General features: G+C 49.8%; 1 protein-coding gene across 4 annotated transcripts in view; it reads left to right on the top strand.

Annotated features, from left to right (window-relative positions):
* EML1 (EMAP like 1) overlaps positions 1 to 17978 on the top strand; it is a 185287-nt gene that overhangs the window by 131790 nt on the left and 35519 nt on the right. For 3 of the 4 annotated variants that reach the window (XM_025919403.2, XM_086708831.1, XM_086708830.1), the window contains exons 4-6: positions 4347 to 4481; positions 16628 to 16656; positions 17553 to 17609. In XM_025919403.2, the coding sequence (XP_025775188.1) occupies positions 4347 to 4481; positions 16628 to 16656; positions 17553 to 17609 (221 nt within the window). The remainder of the gene's footprint in view (positions 1 to 4346; positions 4482 to 16627; positions 16657 to 17552; positions 17610 to 17978) is intronic. The other variant, XM_086708829.1, reaches the window with a different exon arrangement.

The following is a 17978-nucleotide window of genomic DNA, read 5'->3' as shown; positions in this document are numbered from 1 at the left end:
TTTTTTTTTTTTTTTTATGTTTTCATTTTATTTCTGAGAGAGAGAGAGAGCGTGGGGGAGGGGCAGAGAGAGAGGGAGACACAGAATCCAAAGCAGGCTCCAGGCTCTGAGCTGTCAGCACAGTGGGTGTGCTGGGGCTCGAACTCATGAACCGCGAGATCATGACTAGAGCTGAAGTCGGACACTTAACCGACTGAGCCACCCGGGCACCCCTCTTTTTTTTTTTTTTTTAATTGTAAAAGTTGGAGATCTTCTTGCAAAATGGTAGAAAACTGACCCTTGATTCCAAATCACATAATGAAAGAAAGACACAATTGTTGGCTTATCATGCTTAGAGTTACTATCCAACCAGAAGAAGAAAGCTTGCCACTCTCCTCTGCTCACCAGTCACCTTGCAGAAATTTTATTATGTCTGAAATTTCATTTGAATTGGCAAAAACGTTGAATGGGTACATAATGTAATGTAAAGAACCGTTACATTTTCAGACCTTAGAAGGTTTTTGGTTCAGGAGTGGGGGTAGAGACCAGAAGGGAAAAGAAGAAACCGTATCCATGGGGTTCTATACCAAAACTACTTTCCTTGCCCTAAGCACTAGAAAATGTACTCCACGGTGTGCAGTCTCTCACCAGCCAGTCCCACCACTTGCAAAATGAAGGGATTGTTTTTCCCTTGCCGTCCGGAGGGAACATAACTTCTTTTTTTTTTTTTTTTTTTTTTTCGGAGGGAACATAACTTCTTTGATATTCCCTGCTGGTTATTTAAGGAGGCTTCTCGCAGTGAGTATACAGCGTTACTCCTTCTGGCTGCCCTTGATCCTGCGAATGTCTGGTCTTCCAGCTTTATTTTCTGTCCTTCTCTTTGAGTCCTGGTAAATCCTCTTTAATTCGTAAGAGCCCTTGGCTCTCAAAAGGAAATATCTTGGTTCCCCCCCCCCCAAATGTATACAACAATAGTAGATTTTTTAAAAGCTTAGCATTTTAATGCAAATGTGGGCATGAGAGATATCTGGGTAGAGCTGGGATGAATTGTATCCAAGTCTGTGTATGCAGATGGAAGTGTTTTCCGTGTCGATGGGCGGTGTGCGTTCCGTTGTTGATCGAAGCTTACCAAAATATTTTTCCACGCTTTTGTTCCCGCGCTCGGTTTAGTCCACTGTGTCTCTGGGCCTCTTACGCATAGATTGAACAGGTGTGTGTCTTCCAAAGGCACGCAAACAGCACAGCTGGACACACAGGTGAGGGTACTTAGATTTGTTTTCACCGCCCAGAGCGCCGGGTCCCTTTAGCGTGCAGCGTTCAGGTTCGCAGTGTCTCCCGTTGGTTGAGCCTCAAACCACGCATCCGTATTAATCGTTGACATTTGTTGGAGTTTTAGACGTTCAGCAGGCCCTCCCACCCATGTCCTTGGGTGTTTCGTGAACTGTCGCCCTTCTTCAGCAGGAAGCCCAGCAGAGAGAACAAGGTGGGGGCAGGGGTGGGGGGAGTACCCTCACGAGCCGCCTCATCCCTGATTTTGTGTCCTCATCTGTGTAATGGAGACGATGATACTTTCTCAGAGAACGTGTGAGGTCTAAATGCGATACCAGACGCCAGCCACGAAGTTCTTCGCGTGTGTGGCCTGTCCCTGCCACCGCTGTTTCCACGTCTCCATCACTGGTGTCCCATTAGCTCTTCCAGCGACCCAGCTCAGCGTCGTCAGAAAACCGGTTAATGTTTGCCACCGTTGATTAGTAGTCATGGTTTCTCAGCTCCTTAAGGGTGTTTGATACAAGTCTTTAAGTGGCCGTGAACTTGCCATGAACTCCCCCAGGGACACCACGCGGGTGACGCTCTGGGCCGGTCACCTGCTGCTGGTGCCTTCCGGGGGCCCTCCAGGGGCCAGGCAGCGTGCCTGCGAGCCCCTCGCCAGATGCCAGGCAGAGAAAGATCCCGCGGCGTTAAAGCAGCTTGCTGTGTGTCGTCGCTGGCAGAAATTGAACTTCGAGCGCAAGGGTTTCTGTAATTTTTAGACCTCAGTCCCAAATTTCAGAAATGTCGTGCTCTCCTAAGATCTGTAATTTCCTGGTCCCCAAATTGAGCCTTCTAAAAATGCACGTTCTGACCCCGAGGCGTGCCCATTTGGATCCGGCCATAAGATTCAAATCCGGCTGCGAATCCAAAGCTTCCTCAGTCACCAAGAAGGCTGTGCAGACAGCATATCACATCCCCACAATTATGGTCACCTTATTTATGTTTGCTCACCCAGAGAGCGAGATGGCTTTTCAAATCCGACACACCGTGAGGTTTTAAAAAAACATGCTAAGAGATTCTTTGCTGAGCCATCGGCAGTTCCCACAGGGAAAGGACTGGGGCCTGAAGGAAGGGGACGAGGACAGAGGAAGAAGAGAGACCGGGGGCACGGACGGCCGTGCTGTGTCGTCAGGAGAAAGGGTTCCTCCCAGGAGCCTGGCCTTGGCCTCACGTCCTTGGCACCTGTGTCCCAAAGTGTGGCCTGGTCTGCCCCCTCCCTGGGGCTGAGCTCTCACAGCCACCTGGCATTTCTGTCACGTCCCCGTCTCCTCCTGCGGCCCCAGCGCCACCTGTGCCTCGCATCCTCCCACCTTCGGCCCCTCTCTCTGGCCTTCTTTCCTTTCTCTGCTGCCTGGCTCCCACTCCCCACTCCCCACTCCCTGGGCAGGCCCCTCCCCACAGCCCCTGCCCGGGACCCGCACCGCCAGCCAGCCCTCTCCTTCTTTCTTACTGGGCCGGTGCTAAGTTAGAGCCCTTCATGTCTCTTCCTGTGACGGGCTCAAATGTGATACTCCGTTCATTTATTCTTTTTTTTTTTTTCATCTTTTTCATGTAATAAGTATCTAGCTTCTTTACTAGGCTCTTGAAGCATGTAAGAATGATCAAGGAGATGGGATCCCAAGGAATGTGTGGCCTAGTGATGAGGATAAAAACTTTACAGGGAGGCCTGTAATACATGTATGTGCTCCAGGAACAGCACGACTTACCCTTCATGTCCACGAGCTACCTGTGCACGGGCCATCCTTCTTCCTAGAACAGGCTCTTCCCTACTGTGGAATTATAACATGTTCAAGCCATTTGTTTGATCTCCCCCAGAAATCTGCAGGATTCAGGAGATCTTCACAGCTGTCGCACCCCAGACCCTCAACCAGTCTAGCCCTCCCCCCCCCCACAACCTGCTATACTTACGTGGGTACTACCTGCAAACAAAGGCATCATACGTGGAGTGGAATGTTTCTGTCACTGCCGGTGGCACTGTGTTTGCATTTGTCTTTAGACCAGAGTTCTTCAGTACCAGCACTACCGACTTTGGGGGCCGGATCGTTCTTTGTATCAGAATGTCCTGCGCATTGCAGGTGTTAGTAGCATCCCTGGCCTCTACCCACTGGATGCCAGCAGGAGCCCTTTCCCCCCCCACTCGTGACAACCAAAAGTGTCTCCAGACATTGCCCAATGTCCTCTGGGGGTGAAGTCATCCCTGGCTGAGCACCACTGGTTTAGACTGAAGCCTGCTCAAGGGCGGGATACTTCCCATGAAGCTGCTGGAGCGCTCCCAAGGTTGTTGGGATGTTTCCTCTCGGTTTCTGCCATGACTTTGCTGTCTTTTAAAAAAAATTTTTTTTTAATGTTTATTTATTTTTGAGAGAGAGAGACAGAGTGCAAGCCAGGGAGGGGCAGAGAGAGGAGGAGACACAGAATCCGAAGCAGACTCCAGGCTCTGAGCTGTCAGCACAGAGCCCAACATGGGGCTCAAACTCATGAACTGTGAAATCATGACCTGAGCCAAAGTCGGACGCTCAACCGACTGAGCCTCCCAGGCGCCCCTGCTATGACTTTGACCCGGACTAATGACCACAGTTCCAAAGACAGTGAGCAGAGACATTGATCCCAACTGCCATTCTGCAGAGAATAACATCCATCCATACACACACACACACACACACACACACACACACACATACACACACACACTTACACATATTGTATAGTTAGGGCTTTAGAATCAATCCCTTTAAAAAAATTTTTTTTTAACGTTTATTTATTTTTGAGACAGAGACAGAGCATGAACGGGGGAGGGGCAGAGAGAGAGGGAGACACAGAATCGGAAGCAGGCTCCAGGCTCCGAGCCATCAGCCCAGAGCCCGACGCGGGGCTCGAACTCACGGACCGGGAGATCGTGACCTGAGCTGAAGTCGGACGCTTAACCGACTGAGCCACCCAGGCGCCCCCCTTTTCAAATATCCATATAGAAATATGATCTACGTGTATATGTTTGCCCTCGGCAATAAAATAAAATCACTGTTAAGAATCTCATTGTCATTTCTGTGTTGCCTCAGTACCATCAAGAGGACCAGCTCCTCCGAGCGAGTGTCTCCTGGCGGTCGAAGGGAAAGCTGCGGAGATTCCAAAGGAAACCGAACCCGCACGGGATCTACAAGCAGTACTTCCAGCGGCAAAAAGAACAGTGAAAGGTAAGGGCATCTTCTCTGCTGGTCCCACCGTTCAGAGGTTTCGTTACCTCTTTTCCCCCAGCGATGAATCAGGAGAGCGCCCAGTGTGTACGCGCTCCCGCCCGTGGAGCGCCCTTCTCCTGAGCGCGGCGGGCGCCACTCAAGCCCCCATTTGAGGCGGCTGCTCATCACCCTTCACACCGCTCGTTGTCCAGGTGGAAAACCTTAACTGGACGTCCCAGCACCCTCGTGCAGGCCGAAGTGGCTCCTGAGAATTTGCTCGGCCCCAAGTCTGTGGAATTGGGGAAGCCATTCTCAATTTCCTTCTAGTACCTTCTGCTGTCATTCAGAAATTAATTTCAGTGGGTTGTTTAAGTGCGTCGACAGTATTTTCTAAGGTAGACCGACTAGGTGAAAAGCTGGAGTTTTAGGATTTGTTAGAAACCATCTTGAATATCGAGCTAACACCAGAAATGGGAGCCATTTCTTTGCGGTTTCCTGAAATACGCATGCTTATAATTGAGCATTTCCCTTTGAGGTTAATTTATAACGGATTACGACCAACACCTCTACGACTAACAGTAACCTTTTATTAGTGAAAGCTCCTTGTTGGCATTTTCAGAGCCTGTTTTATGTTTACGAATGTGCGTGTTTGTGAGATCGTTTCTCTGTGTAGATACCTGCCTTTTTAAACCTTGTGCTTCCATTCTGTGCCTTCATTCTCTCTGTTGAGCAAAGCTGAGGAAGGAGTCTCAGCTTCACAGGCTAAACGTGTCTCCCCCCCCCCCCCGCCCCAAATGTTTATGTAAGGAGAAGGCTTAGTCATAAAGCAGTGGACTCCAACCCACAGGCTGTAAAAATTCCAAGTTTGTAAATCTATTCGGATTCAGTCCCGTAAGGAGGCCTGAATTGTTTTTCAGTTTTATCCCTAAAAGATAGCTTCTATAGGAAAGATGCAGGCAATGCTAACATCAGCAGGTTAGGGCCACAGTTCATTAACAGTCCCGGAGACCACTGGTGTGGGGTTCTGCCTTCTAATTTAGGCTATTAGTACTTCTTATCAGAAGATTATGCTAATTAGGTGATAATACCTTTGAAATAAGGCCAAGTGGTTACTATGACAGTAGAGTATAAATGGGTCATGCCGTGTGGCCTTCAGGCTTCTTGAATGTAGGGTAAGCTTGGAAGTTGACCTGAAGTGTCTAGATCTGGGCAGTTCTTAAAACCTTGGCTCCTTCTGTGCACATCTGATTTTTGTTAAGAATTTCCGAAAAAGAATCCGCATTGTGCAAACACCAGATCTGTTTTATCTCTTAAATCCTATGGCTTTGATAAATGTTCTGGGTAAATATTTCCATAAAAGATATTTGCAAAGGGGTTGTGTGTGTGTGTGTGTGTGTTTTGTTTTGTTTTGTTTTGTTTTTAATGCCACAGCAGGAGACTTCGACTTAGAAATGAGGGTCCAGGAAAATCCACCAATCATTTTCTAAAAATAATTCAAGCAACTAAACATGTCCATTTAAAAATAAGCCCCGTGCCTCACTAAGACCCAGGAGTAGTTGAGGCCCACGTAGCCCCGAGCTGGTTGAGTTGTTCCCACACACCTGAGGAGTTTCAGAAAGAAAGTTCTTGCCTTCTCTTAGGGAATTGCTCGTCCTGGCAGATACCTTCAGGGGCCCGTAGAAATATTAGCGCAATAACTCAGACAGAAAGAAACAGCTAAGAAGCAATAGCAGTGAAGGTCAAGTTGGTGACTCAGTCTCTGCCTGACCCTCTCCTTCCTTCTTCTCCTCCCTTCCCGCCTGAGCAGCCCCACCCTTGAGCTGCCTCAACCCGGCATCAAAGCAGAGGTCGCGTCTCGTTGACCGATGCCTGGACTCTGGGACTTAAAGCGTGCAGAGAAAGGTATAGAAAGGTGGCCCTCACATAACCCCCTTCGAAACACCGTGGTACTCAGTGGTCGAAGATAGTAAGATCTCTGGCTCGTTGCTCTGATATTGGTCTGTGGTTCCCGGATGCTGGCTTACATTTCCAGAGCTCGTCTTCTTTGGCTACCGGGGGCAGCAAGACAAGGTGGAAAGGGCACGGGGTCTCTGGAGTAAGAGAAAGGTCTGGGTTCGTCGACCAGTTCTGCCGCGTGACGCCTTCGTCGACCGCTTTTGCCGCGGTGCCTTAGGGATTAGTACATCCCTAATTGCCTCCCATCTTATCAATGAACTGACTGGTGGGAAAGCACTCAGCACGAGGCTTGGCACTCAGTCACGGGCCTCGTGTCGTGGCAGCTGTTACAAAGTGAGACCTGCGCCAGGCAGAGGAAAACCATTTATGAGGCTTTCCAAAATGCTGAGCTTTTATTCCCTGGCTCGTAAGATAAGGGCTCGTAAGAGAAAGCGATTCATCTTTTCTCTGGTCTGACACGCGTTGCATGGTGTTCATGCGAGCGATGCAGTCCTGCGAGCACAACCCGGGTTCTGGCAAGATCTAGAAGCGCTGGGGGGGGGGGGGGGTAGCGCTAAGTATCACACGGCTTCGCAGTTGTCCACGTGGCATCAGGATGAGCCAGGCGGGCTCGCCAGGATGCTAGCGAGGGAGAGGCAGAGCAGGGGGGGCGGCTTCGGTTGGGTCCTGTTTGTGGAAGGAGGACGTCCCGCACGCACGACGGTGCCGTGACTTGTGTGAAACAGACTGGCTCCAGATCTCCCATTACCGCACGCCATATGCAGCACTGTCTTCAGAGCATGTGGCACTTGCGCGAAAATTAGAAAAAGCCTCCTCTGACTCAAGGAAAACAGTTCCACCTCGGCATACAGATTTCTCAGTAACAAGTACAGCAACCGTAAGCTCCTCCATGCATATCGCACGAACCTTAATGTTGAACGTAAAACGATAGTGGTTTTGAGATCTTCGGCATTCACCTCTTCTAAAATAGACTAATGTACTTAAAAATATCTATGAAAATAGAAACTGTGTTCTTTTGTGAGTTGCAGTCCTCTTGTGCCGGCTTCTCATCTTCTTTGGAAATGGTCGCTGGATTTGACAGTCATTCTTGTGACATTGGGGACTTTTGTCTTCGAATATTTAACATTTTATTATTTTTTTAATTTTTTTACATGTTTATTCATTTCTGAGAGACAGAGTGTGAGCGGGGGAGGGGCAGAGAGAGAGGGAGACGCAGAATCGGAAGCAGGCTCCGGGCTCCGAGCTGTCGGCACAGAGCCTGACACGGGGCTCGAACCCACAAACTGTGAGATCATGACCTGAGCTGAAGTCAGACACTCAACCGACTAAGCCACCCAGACACCCCAGAATGTTTGATGTTTTAGAATACTTTGCTTGTATCAAAACACAAAATTTTTTTAATGTTTATTTATTTTTGAGAGACAGAGAGAGCACAAGCAGGGGAGGGGCAGAGAGAAAGGGAGACACAGGATCCGAAGCAGGCTCCGGGCTCCGAGCTGTCAGCACAAAGCCTTATGTGGGGCTCAGACTCACGTACCACGAGATCATAACCTGAACCAAGTTGGACGTTAAACTGACCGAGCCACCCAGGTGCCCCTGAAACCACAAATTTTTAACAGCACTTAATCTGTGTGCTGGCAAACTTCTATAAGAACAAAAGCAACATATGGCAATGTGATATTTATTTCATGTATTGTTAATGATAAATATTAACAATTATATAGTGATTTTGTGTCATAGTGAAGTACTTATTAAATTTAAATAGGAAATCAACAGTAACATTCTCATGAATGATCTGTGCTATCTAATGTAACCAGTGTACTAAGGCAATAGGGAATTTTTTTTTTTATTAAAAAAAAGCATTTTGTATCAGAGAAACAGCTACTACTTAGAATGCAATTTATGTTGGATGTTGCCAGACTGATTAAGTGTTTCAGTTAGAAAACTGCCCCCCCCCCTTTGTAATTCTGACTGGACTGACATATATCAGCTTTGTAAATAAGACACTTCGTTTCCAGCAAAAAGTTGTTGTAATGGAGTTATTTTGTTAGAACAGGAAATGTGTCAGCCATCTGCTGGAAACCTCATCAGAACACACATTTAAACCCTGCACTTTAGGGGCGCCTGGGTGGCGCAGTCGGTTAAGCGTCCGACTTCAGCCAGGTCACGATCTCGCGGTCCGTGAGTTCGAGCCCCGCGTCAGGCTCTGGGCTGATGGCTCAGAGCCTGGAGCCTGTTTCCGATTCTGTGTCTCCCTCTCTCTCTGCCCCTCCCCCGTTCATGCTCTGTCTCTCTCTGTCCCAAAAATAAATAAACGTTGAAAAAAAAAATTTTTTTTTAATAAAAATAAGAAAAAATAAACCCTGCATTTTAGAGTCAACAAATGTGGGGGGGTGGGAGGGGAATGCTTCAAAATAACAAAGATGTGAAAGTATTCCCTTAGATGCTCTTTTGTATTGAACAACCTCAACATCTGTGCCAGCCATTTTATAGGGTCCAGAACGCTGAGCTGGAGACTCTGAGCTCTGTCCGTCCCAAAGCTGTAACATTCCACGAAATAGTCTTTTCAGTGACACCTTGAGGTCCTCAAGGCTCAGATTTGTTCTTTTATTTCACCATCACTGATAGTGCAATCTGGAGCTTAATCCTCAGCCTGGGTTTCTGGCCCCCCATGTCCTGGCTCCCCAGCCTCTCTTGTGCCCTGATAGTCATGGCTAATACCAGCTCTCGCTTGTCCCCAGCAAGATTTTTTTTTTCTTTGAGATAATTTACTTATTACACAAGTAGCACGTGTCTTAGGAAATCCAGATGTCCAAAAACGAAGTGAAAATCTCACTACTTAGAGACCTCAGCACTAACGTATTATTCCATTTCCATATAGACTTTACTTCCAGGGTACTGTGTGTCTGGTGTATCATTTAAATACATTTGTCGCCTTCTTTTTCATTGGCTTCGTAGCCATGTTTTTGTGGCAGTAAATATACTCTGACAGTGTAACTTCAGAGGCGGAGCAGTATTTAGCTAGGCAAATATACTTTAGTTGGACATCAGGTGCCAACAAGGTTTTTCTGATCTAGTCAGTCCAGCCCGACATCTAGAACAAATGCCCAGATGTTTGCAAGAACGCTTAGCACGGAGCTTGCCTGCTGTTGGCACTCCATCCACGGTGGCCGTGATGATTACCTTCTACCCCAAGTGTTGGAGCTAATGTCGGTGTGCCTGCTCGTCCTGGCAGTGCCCCTCTTCTTTGGGACGTTCTGGAATTCCCCAACTCCCGTTCCCACCCTCACCCTGACCTGAAAAGGGAGGAAGGAATCAGAAATCCTGAACAATTTTGTATCACCTTACCCCTTCCCTCCCACAGCACTGCCTAAGTTATTGAGCACGTACGGTGCACAGAACACAGTGTAAGGCAAAGTGGGACGTGGAAAGGCCCGGCACACACACAGACCCATTCCCTCCACAAACGTCAACGACACATTCAACTGAAAAGGGCCAGTTTCCTTAGTTTCCAAAGGACTCAACACAAACAGAAAAAACACAATCAGCTCACTAGAAAAACGGGCAGAGGATTTGAACAGGCAGTTTGCTGAGAAGGAAGTACAAATAGCCAACTGACTAAAGAAAAGATAATCAGACCCACTCTTAATTAAAGAAATGCAAATCTCAGTAAGAAGATAGTATATGGAGAAAAAGCTTTATTGTATTATAAAATAAAACACAGATACGAAAAGAAAAAAAAAAGGAAAGAAAGAACACCCCACACAAGCAAATGCAGAGCTTAATCAATTACACCTTCTAGCACTTATTAAGTGGAGGGTTGTTCCTTCTCCTGAGTGACATGTGTATGTGTCTGGAGGTTTGGTGGCGGTGGATGGTTGGATATATTTGGAGGAACTCTAGCTGATCCTTCAGGACCCAGCTCAGGACACCCCTTTCTCTGGGAAGCTTGGCCTGGCCCTTGGGTCTGAGTCCGTTGCCTTTCAGATTGCTTTGCACCTGCTGGTTATCTTTATCTATACCTGTAACTCCCTCCCCACTCGCCCCATGCCCATACATACCCCTTGCCCTCCCTTAAGCTTCGGGAAGGCAGAAGCTATTGTTTATTATTCTTTGTATCCCTAACTCTTTGCACAGGGCCTGGTACACAGTAACTGCTCAGTAAATGTTTCTGGAGTGAATGAAAGAATATATATTTAATTTAAAACAAAACAAAACAAAAAACGTAGTCATTTAAGAACTATGTAAACAGCACCACCTATTGGTAGATGATTTTAACACCACCCTTCAGATTCTGAAACCTTTTGCCCTGGAAGTTAGGTGTCTTAAGTTAAGCATCTTCGCTTTACTGAAAGGGTTGTTCACTCCCCGAGCCATGGGGTCATTTATCTTTTAACACGTGTTAAAATAATAAGTGCTCATATTCTTTATATTTTAGTTTTGAGGCCGGTAGGCAGGGGGCCTGGAGGTTACATGTAGGTTCTCGTCAGCAATGTTGGGAGCAAGAGGGGAGTGATAGAAGTGAAAACCGCGTATTGGGCACTTTGCTACATGCGCAGTTTGATCTTACCAACACCCTGGACCTTACAGTGGTTTTAGTCCCATTTTGTAGGTGAAAGAAACTAAGACGTGGAGGTAGAGCGACTTACCCAATCCGAACGCAGACCCAGCTGACTTCAAAATCTGGGCAGGTTCTGCCACACTGAGCTGGAGGTGTTGGCTGGAAATGTCTATGAAGCAGTCTTTGTCCCCAAGTAGGGTCTCCAGTGACTTCCAAACTCTTTGAGATGTTTCCTCCCTGACCCCATTTCTAGTAGAAAGCTCCTTAAGGGCATTTATGTAGAGAATCATTACTTACATAGTAAAGTATTTTGGTTGCCAGCGGGAATATTATTTCATCAAGTGAGATCGTTTCAAAAGGAGTCCTGGTACGTATGTCAAGAGCCACGGTTTTTATAGGTGAACAAATGTCAGGGAGATCACATGTTTCACTTTGGAATGGTGTCCTTTCTGATCGAGCCTCGTAAATCATTTTCGAAGGCAAGTATCTCTGCTCGAACAGCATTGACCCCTGTTGGCTGTGCTCTAATCCTGGTCACCCAGGGGTCCCTGTTACACGCGTCCCCCATGTGTCAGATCCGCAGCGTGCAGGACCTGGGCTCCTGAGCCCCCTTTCAGGCACGTGGGGTAAATTAGGTAACAGGTGGGGAGGTGCGGAAGTTCCGAGTGCAGATCCCACTACAGAGGCGGGCACAGCGCAGGGAGTGCCGTTAAATCGGAGTCTGAACCCCTGCCCGACTCCCCTCCTCATACACACCCAGCCTGCCGTGTGGCAAGGTGAGTGTTAGCAGATGAAAAGTAAAACAGCCACTAGGAGAGCACCCTGCGCCCAGAGTCCCCGGTGAACGTTATCGGGGAGTTAATAACATGCGATGTAGACTCAGGTGGTCGTAGCCACTGCATGGTTGTGAGCTCACGGCTCAGGGTGGGGGCTTTTCCTCAGCTCAACTGTTTGATTTTCTCTTGCTGCCCCCAGATCCAGCCGCCGGTCTGGCACAGGCTCCCGGCTGCCTCGCATCCTCCGTGAGTCCCCAGGTACCGCTTCCTTATGAGAACCCTTGAGATGGTCTCCCGAGCCAACCAGCTCAAGGAAACACACAGCCAGAGTCTTTCCGCAAGTCATCCTGCCAAAACAGAGCAGTAAAAACCATACCCGACCGTGACACTGTTCACTCGGGAGGTATTGGCCACTGCCAAGGACAGATTAGCCAAGAGATGAGGGTCTGCTCACCAGAGGGGAAACCCTTCCTCTCCGCCGGGCTGATGTCTCTCGTGGGCTTCCGGGGGGAGGAGGGGGGGCATCTGTGTCAGCTCCCCACGGGGACAGGGATGCGTGAAGCCTCACGCCTCCCCCCACGGAACCACACCCTGGCTGTGCAGGGAGCGTTAACGTCACCCACTCACGTTTTTCCACTTAGCTCACGCTAAGGAACAGGTGATCAGAGACCAACTACGCGGCCCTGGGGCGGCGGTCTCCTCCCGTACCAAGTGAACTTGCAGCCCGGGCCCGTTTTCAGCCGCGTCGGGTTCCCAGGGTCCCCTTTCAATCTCCTGGCAGTGAGTCCTGGAAAGGGCAGGTGTTCAGCGTGCGGCTCCGGTTGAGAGATTTTGAGCGGAGGCCGCAGCATCTTTAATCCTGCATCACGGCTGTCGTAACACCCTCTACGGGTTTGCCCCTCTGTCACTACTGCTCCAGAGGTTTGTGCTTAAAAGGCTTGCACCCACGAGTGGAGCTCCCGTCTCCCTGGTACTGTGTTGCTGTTTAAGAAAGGTGGTGGTGCAGAGGCAGGAATAATGGATCCAAGAGTAAAGACAGTATTTTTTTGCTTTAAAAATGTAGCTTTCTGGGGCACCTGGGTGGCTCAGTCGGCCGAGTGTCCGACGCTTGATTTTGGCTCAGGTCATGATCTCGTGGTTTATGAGTTCAAGCCCCACATCGGGCTCTGTGCTGACAGTGCAGAACCTGCTTGAGATTCTCTCTCTCCCTTTCCCTCTGCCTCTCTCTCTCTTTCTCTCTCTCTAAAAAATAAGTAAACATTTAAAAAAGAATATAAGAAAAATGTAGCCTTCAATAAAAGTGGGAAAAAAAAAGGTAGCTTTCTCAAAGAATGGAACACAGCAATAGCATCCTTTCTAAATACAATATGCCCAAAACGTGATGCGCAGTTCAGAGCACAAGGTGAGAACAGTGCCTTTCTCCATGACCCTCAGCTGTCCACACCCACACTGCCTTTTCTTTTTTTTTTTTTTTTTTTTTTAATTTTTTTTTTCAACGTTTATTTATTTTTGGGATAGAGAGAGACAGAGCATGAACGGGGGAGGGGCAGAGAGAGAGGGAGACACAGAATCGGAAACAGGCTCCAGGCTCCGAGCCATCAGCCCAGAGCCCGACGCGGGGCTCGAACTCACGGACCGCGAGATCGTGACCTGGCTGAAGTCAGACGCTTAACCGACTGCGCCACCCAGGCGCCCCTGCCTTTTCTAGTGTTTTAATAGATAGATCTTTTTTGTTTTAAGTTTTTATTTATTTTTGAGACAGAGAGAGACAGAGCATGAGCAGGGGAGGGGCAGAGAGAGAGGGAGACACAGAATCCGAAGCAGGCTCCAGGCTCCGAGCTGTCAGCACAGAGCCCGACGCAGGGCTTGAACCCACGAACCGTGAGATCACGACCTGAGCTGAAGGCGGACGCTTAACCGACGGAGCCACCCAGGCGCCCCTAATAGATAGATCTTTGATTCTTCCTGTAATGTCATAAGCCTGGCCTCAGGAGTCCACGGGCCTCCCTGTGTCTGGAATTTGAACTGCCCTACGGATCGCTCTTTCTAAGAGGAACATAGTTCATAATTGTTCTTCTCAATCTCCAGGGAAGGTTCTGGATTGCTTGTTCCTGCATTTGGGGCTTTTGTGTCTTTCCACTTCTGTGATTAAAGTCATGATGGAAAGATGGCTCTCGTGTCTTCTGATTCCCTACCTGGCTTCCCCGTCATTATGTTCCTGTAGCCGGTAGGCTTGTGCTGCCGTCTTCTGCTTCGGCCCTTCCTCCCGTGTCCTCACCCTGCCTGTGACTCTCATCATATATGAAAGTCGGAGTTAAGACCTATGTTTTCGCTTAGATGATCACAGGACTGTCACTCCCGCTCTGACAGCGAGAACAAGCCGGTGATCGACAGAAGCATGGCTATTTTAAACCCACCGTGGAGCTGAGGTCACAAAGTAATGTGATGAACTAAAATCCACACGGCGACGAGCCTGTCTTAGGAGAGACAGGTCCACGGCTGCTTTTATCCTGGGCCGAGCTGCAGAGGAGAGGGGCCGTCGGGGATCACGTCAGAAGAAAACAGCCAAAAGCTCACGGAATAATTCAGCCGGGTGTGGACTGTCGTGGTCGTTTGGAATTTTTGCAAGCCCCATGCACAGGGGGCGCTTCACACACACACGTGCGTGCACACACACACGTACGCACGCGTGCACACCTTTCTGCAGACCTTCAGTGAGCTCGTGACAGATCAGGAGCAGGTCCGGAGTGCAGGAAGGAAGACATCCCCTCTGAAACACAGGCACATCAGCTGCTGTCGTACGAGGGCAGAGCAGGGGAACCAAGAGAAATCATCTACCCTGTGGACCGGGTGCCTGCAAGAACGGTCACCCCTGAAGGAGGGACAGGAGAGCTGACAGAGAGCCCCGGAGACACAGCCCATGGTCAAGTCTGAGGACCCACTGGGAGAGCCCGGGGACCCCTACACCACCCACCCCCTGCCCCCGGCCTTGCCGTCACAGCAGCAAGCAGAGCAGAGACCCCCGCCCTGACTGCGTTTACCCGCCTCTGGGTGAGGGAGGAACAGCATGAGAGGGCTGCTGGGAGCCGTGCAGAGAACTGCCACTGGCTGGGGCACAGGGTGTGTCGGGAGGACCCCAAGACGTTGCAGAGCCTCAGAGGCCTCCCTGGGAAGAGGCTTGGAGCACAGACAACACGGGGGCCGTGGGACGGTGTCCAGGAGGAGGGGAAGCCAGGCCAGTCGCCTGTCACAGGAGCTCCGGGCACGTGGGAGGGACACCAGCGATGGGGCAGCTAGACTCGTGGACCAGGGGACAGCAGAGGGAGATGCAGACAAAGAAATAAAGTTGGCAGGAGAGATGGCACTAGGGCCTCGAGGCCGGTGTGGCACTTCGAGTTTTGTGTCATGCTTTCAGAGTAGGTTTTTTTTAATATCTTTTATTTAAAAATTTTTTTCTTTTAAGTTTATTGAGAGAGAGAGAGAGAGAGAGAGAGAGAAAGAGAGAGAATATGCATGGGAGGGGCGGAGAGGGAGAGAGAGAATCCCAGGCAGGCTCCACGCTGTCCGCGCAGAGCCCGACATACGGCTCGAACTCACGAACTGTGAGATTGTGACCTGAGCTGAAATCAAGAGTCAGACGCTTAACCGACTGAGCCCCCCAGGCACCCCTCTCAGAGTAGTTTTCAATGACCAAAGGCGAGAGTCCCGAAAACTAAGCCCGCAACAGCCCCAGCTACGTAAAGCACACTTGAACAGATTGCCAAGCACTTCCAAAGCATCGGTCAGGAGTTTACCCCCTGGTACGGCATCAAATTATCTGGAAGTCCAACGTATTGATAATATTATTTATTATATGCTGGGGTTAAGGCTGATTCTTACTGGTGGTGTTTCTCAATGTATTTCAAGAAAAAACTGGAGGAGAAATGTAACATCGGGACTATATCTGCTCAGGTACTTTTTGGAAACTACGCACACACACCAACCTGTGTGCCTCTGTGGCTCTCTCGGGGGCGGGTTTCGTTTACGTGGTCGGTCTTGTTCCATGTCTTAAAGCAGGAGGCAAATCCAGGAAGCAGGGTATACGGGGCAGATGGTGTAGACACCGGAGTCTCGCAGACCTGGGTTTGAACGGGAGACACTTCCTGCCCTGCCTGAGGGTCCCTTCCCTTGTCTGGCAGGCAGGTGGTGACCTCTTCCGGCAGGTGCTTGTCCTGGGAAGTGGTCGCATGCTCTGCTGCTCATGCCAGCTCATCCCGGGGAAGCCTGCCCCTGGGGCTGTCCCTAGTCCGTCGGCGGCGTGACCTTGAATGCTCTGGGGATTCGGTTTCCCGGGTGCAGTCGTGGGGTGGTCCCAGCCCGGCAGAAATCCGCGGTGGGGCCCCCACAACACTGATGAGATGGCCACGGCCCCGATATTCCTTATGTTTTCCCTCTTTTCCTTCTCACAGTAGCTACCCTGCCAGGAGCTGGGTGTGTCAGCAAGTCCTACGTCAGGAACTTTCTGGTTTTAAATAAGTGCTTTCAATCATCCGTGAGAAGAGCAAACCTTTGCGTGTGTAGACGTGGCCGTTCGCATCCCGACCAAGCATGTTTTCCTGCCGCAGACACTTACCTGCTCTCATAAACAGCTCAGTTGTGGTGGCAAAGCGGGGGTCACAATCTCTTGCACCTGGTTTTAGACGTTCTCACGTACATTTGTCCCTCTCTGCAGTTGCGTGGTTTTGTTTCTCTCGTTAGCGAGAATCACCGGCACAGCGTCAGTGTGACCGGCCTGTGCTGCCACCGGTGAGCCGGGGGGTCTTTCACGAATGAGGTTAAGCACCGGCCACACCAGCCTCCCTCTAAACCCTGTTTCCGTTTTGTCTCCGCAGCAAACCCAAGGAGCCCGTCTTCAGCGCAGGTAAGTCCCGTTCAACTTTTGTGCGCGTGCCCCTCGGTCCCCTCAGGACTTGGGGGACGCACGCGGAGCGGTTCCGGGGGCCACTTGTCACATGCGGAGTCTGCGTGGCGGGGCTGACAGGCTGAGGCCCAGGAAGCCCGTGCCCACGGGTCGGGGCTCAGATCCCAGGCACAGCCCGTAACTTGGTCGCAAAGACTAGACCCTTTCCCTTACCCCCTTGAAGACCAATTCAAGATGTGTCAACAAGGAGGAAGAGTGAGACGCCACCACACGTGTGAAAGGCGAACTTCTAGATTGAAGATCGTGTGTGGCCTTTCTTGTTCCTCCCTCTCCCCTGGGGCTCCCGAGGCAACACCTCTGATAGGAAAGCTCTCTGATGCGTTAAGTGATCACTTTGTCCAAAAGGAGCTTTTTTTTTTTTTTTTTACTCTCTCTTTCTGCCTTCAGTCTCCTAAACTGCAAACTAATAGTTCATGATGTACCTTTCCATTTACCTTTTCTTTTTTGTTTTTGTTAACCCATTTTATAATAAGGTAGATGCTATTGTTAGGATATTCACCTTCTTCAAAAGCACATCGAAAATGCAAAATCGTTGACGGGTATGTCACCCGTTAAACAAACCCGTCTCATTTTAACTTTGGGTTTTCCCCCCTTCGATTCGGAACTGGAACTGATGTAAAAGTCAGCCCCCCGTAGGTAGCGGCATGTGCTTTATTTAGTATTCGTTTCCTGTTCGGGAAGCATGAAATCACGCGCTGAAAACTATAATCGCCCTATGCCTGTGGAGCCAGGTCCTGAGCCCCCCACAGGCTCCTCTGCAGGGGCGGGGGGCCACCCCCCCCCAAGAGCTAGCTGCCCCAGGTCCCTCCTGCAGTTCTCGCTATCTCTTCATCTAGCGCTTCTGTCCCTGTCTCCGAAATCACAAGGGAAACGCCGGGTGATACACTGCAAAGGTAGGCGGCATTTCTGAAATCTCACAGCTCTCTCAACAAAGCTGCTACCCAGGCTGCCGAACCCTTTTCCGTACGGCCAAGCAGATACTCTCCTCGTACGAAAACGTGTCCATCACACAAGCCACTGCACCTGAAGTTAAACAGCAGTCCTGCGCCTTTACTTGGATGGGTTTTGATAAGTAGCTGTACATTCGATCTGGCTTGGTTACCAGCTGGTTTTGCAGGAACTCTGAAGGATTCGTAGAAACCCTAAGACAGCTATAGGGCGGCCCTGGATGTCCCGCTGTTTGGCCTGGCGTCCTGTGCCGCTGTGGCTGGCCTCTCGCTCCGCACCTTCCGGTGGGCGGCTGCGTGCTGTGGTCCTAACCT

Source organism: Puma concolor, chromosome B3 (genome assembly GCF_028749965.1).
Source record: "Puma concolor isolate L17-30 chromosome B3, mPumCon1.1.hap2, whole genome shotgun sequence".
NCBI classification, from domain to species: domain Eukaryota; kingdom Metazoa; phylum Chordata; class Mammalia; order Carnivora; family Felidae; genus Puma; species Puma concolor.
Note: the sequence above shows the minus strand (reverse complement) of the source record. Positions and strands in the feature narration are given on the sequence as shown.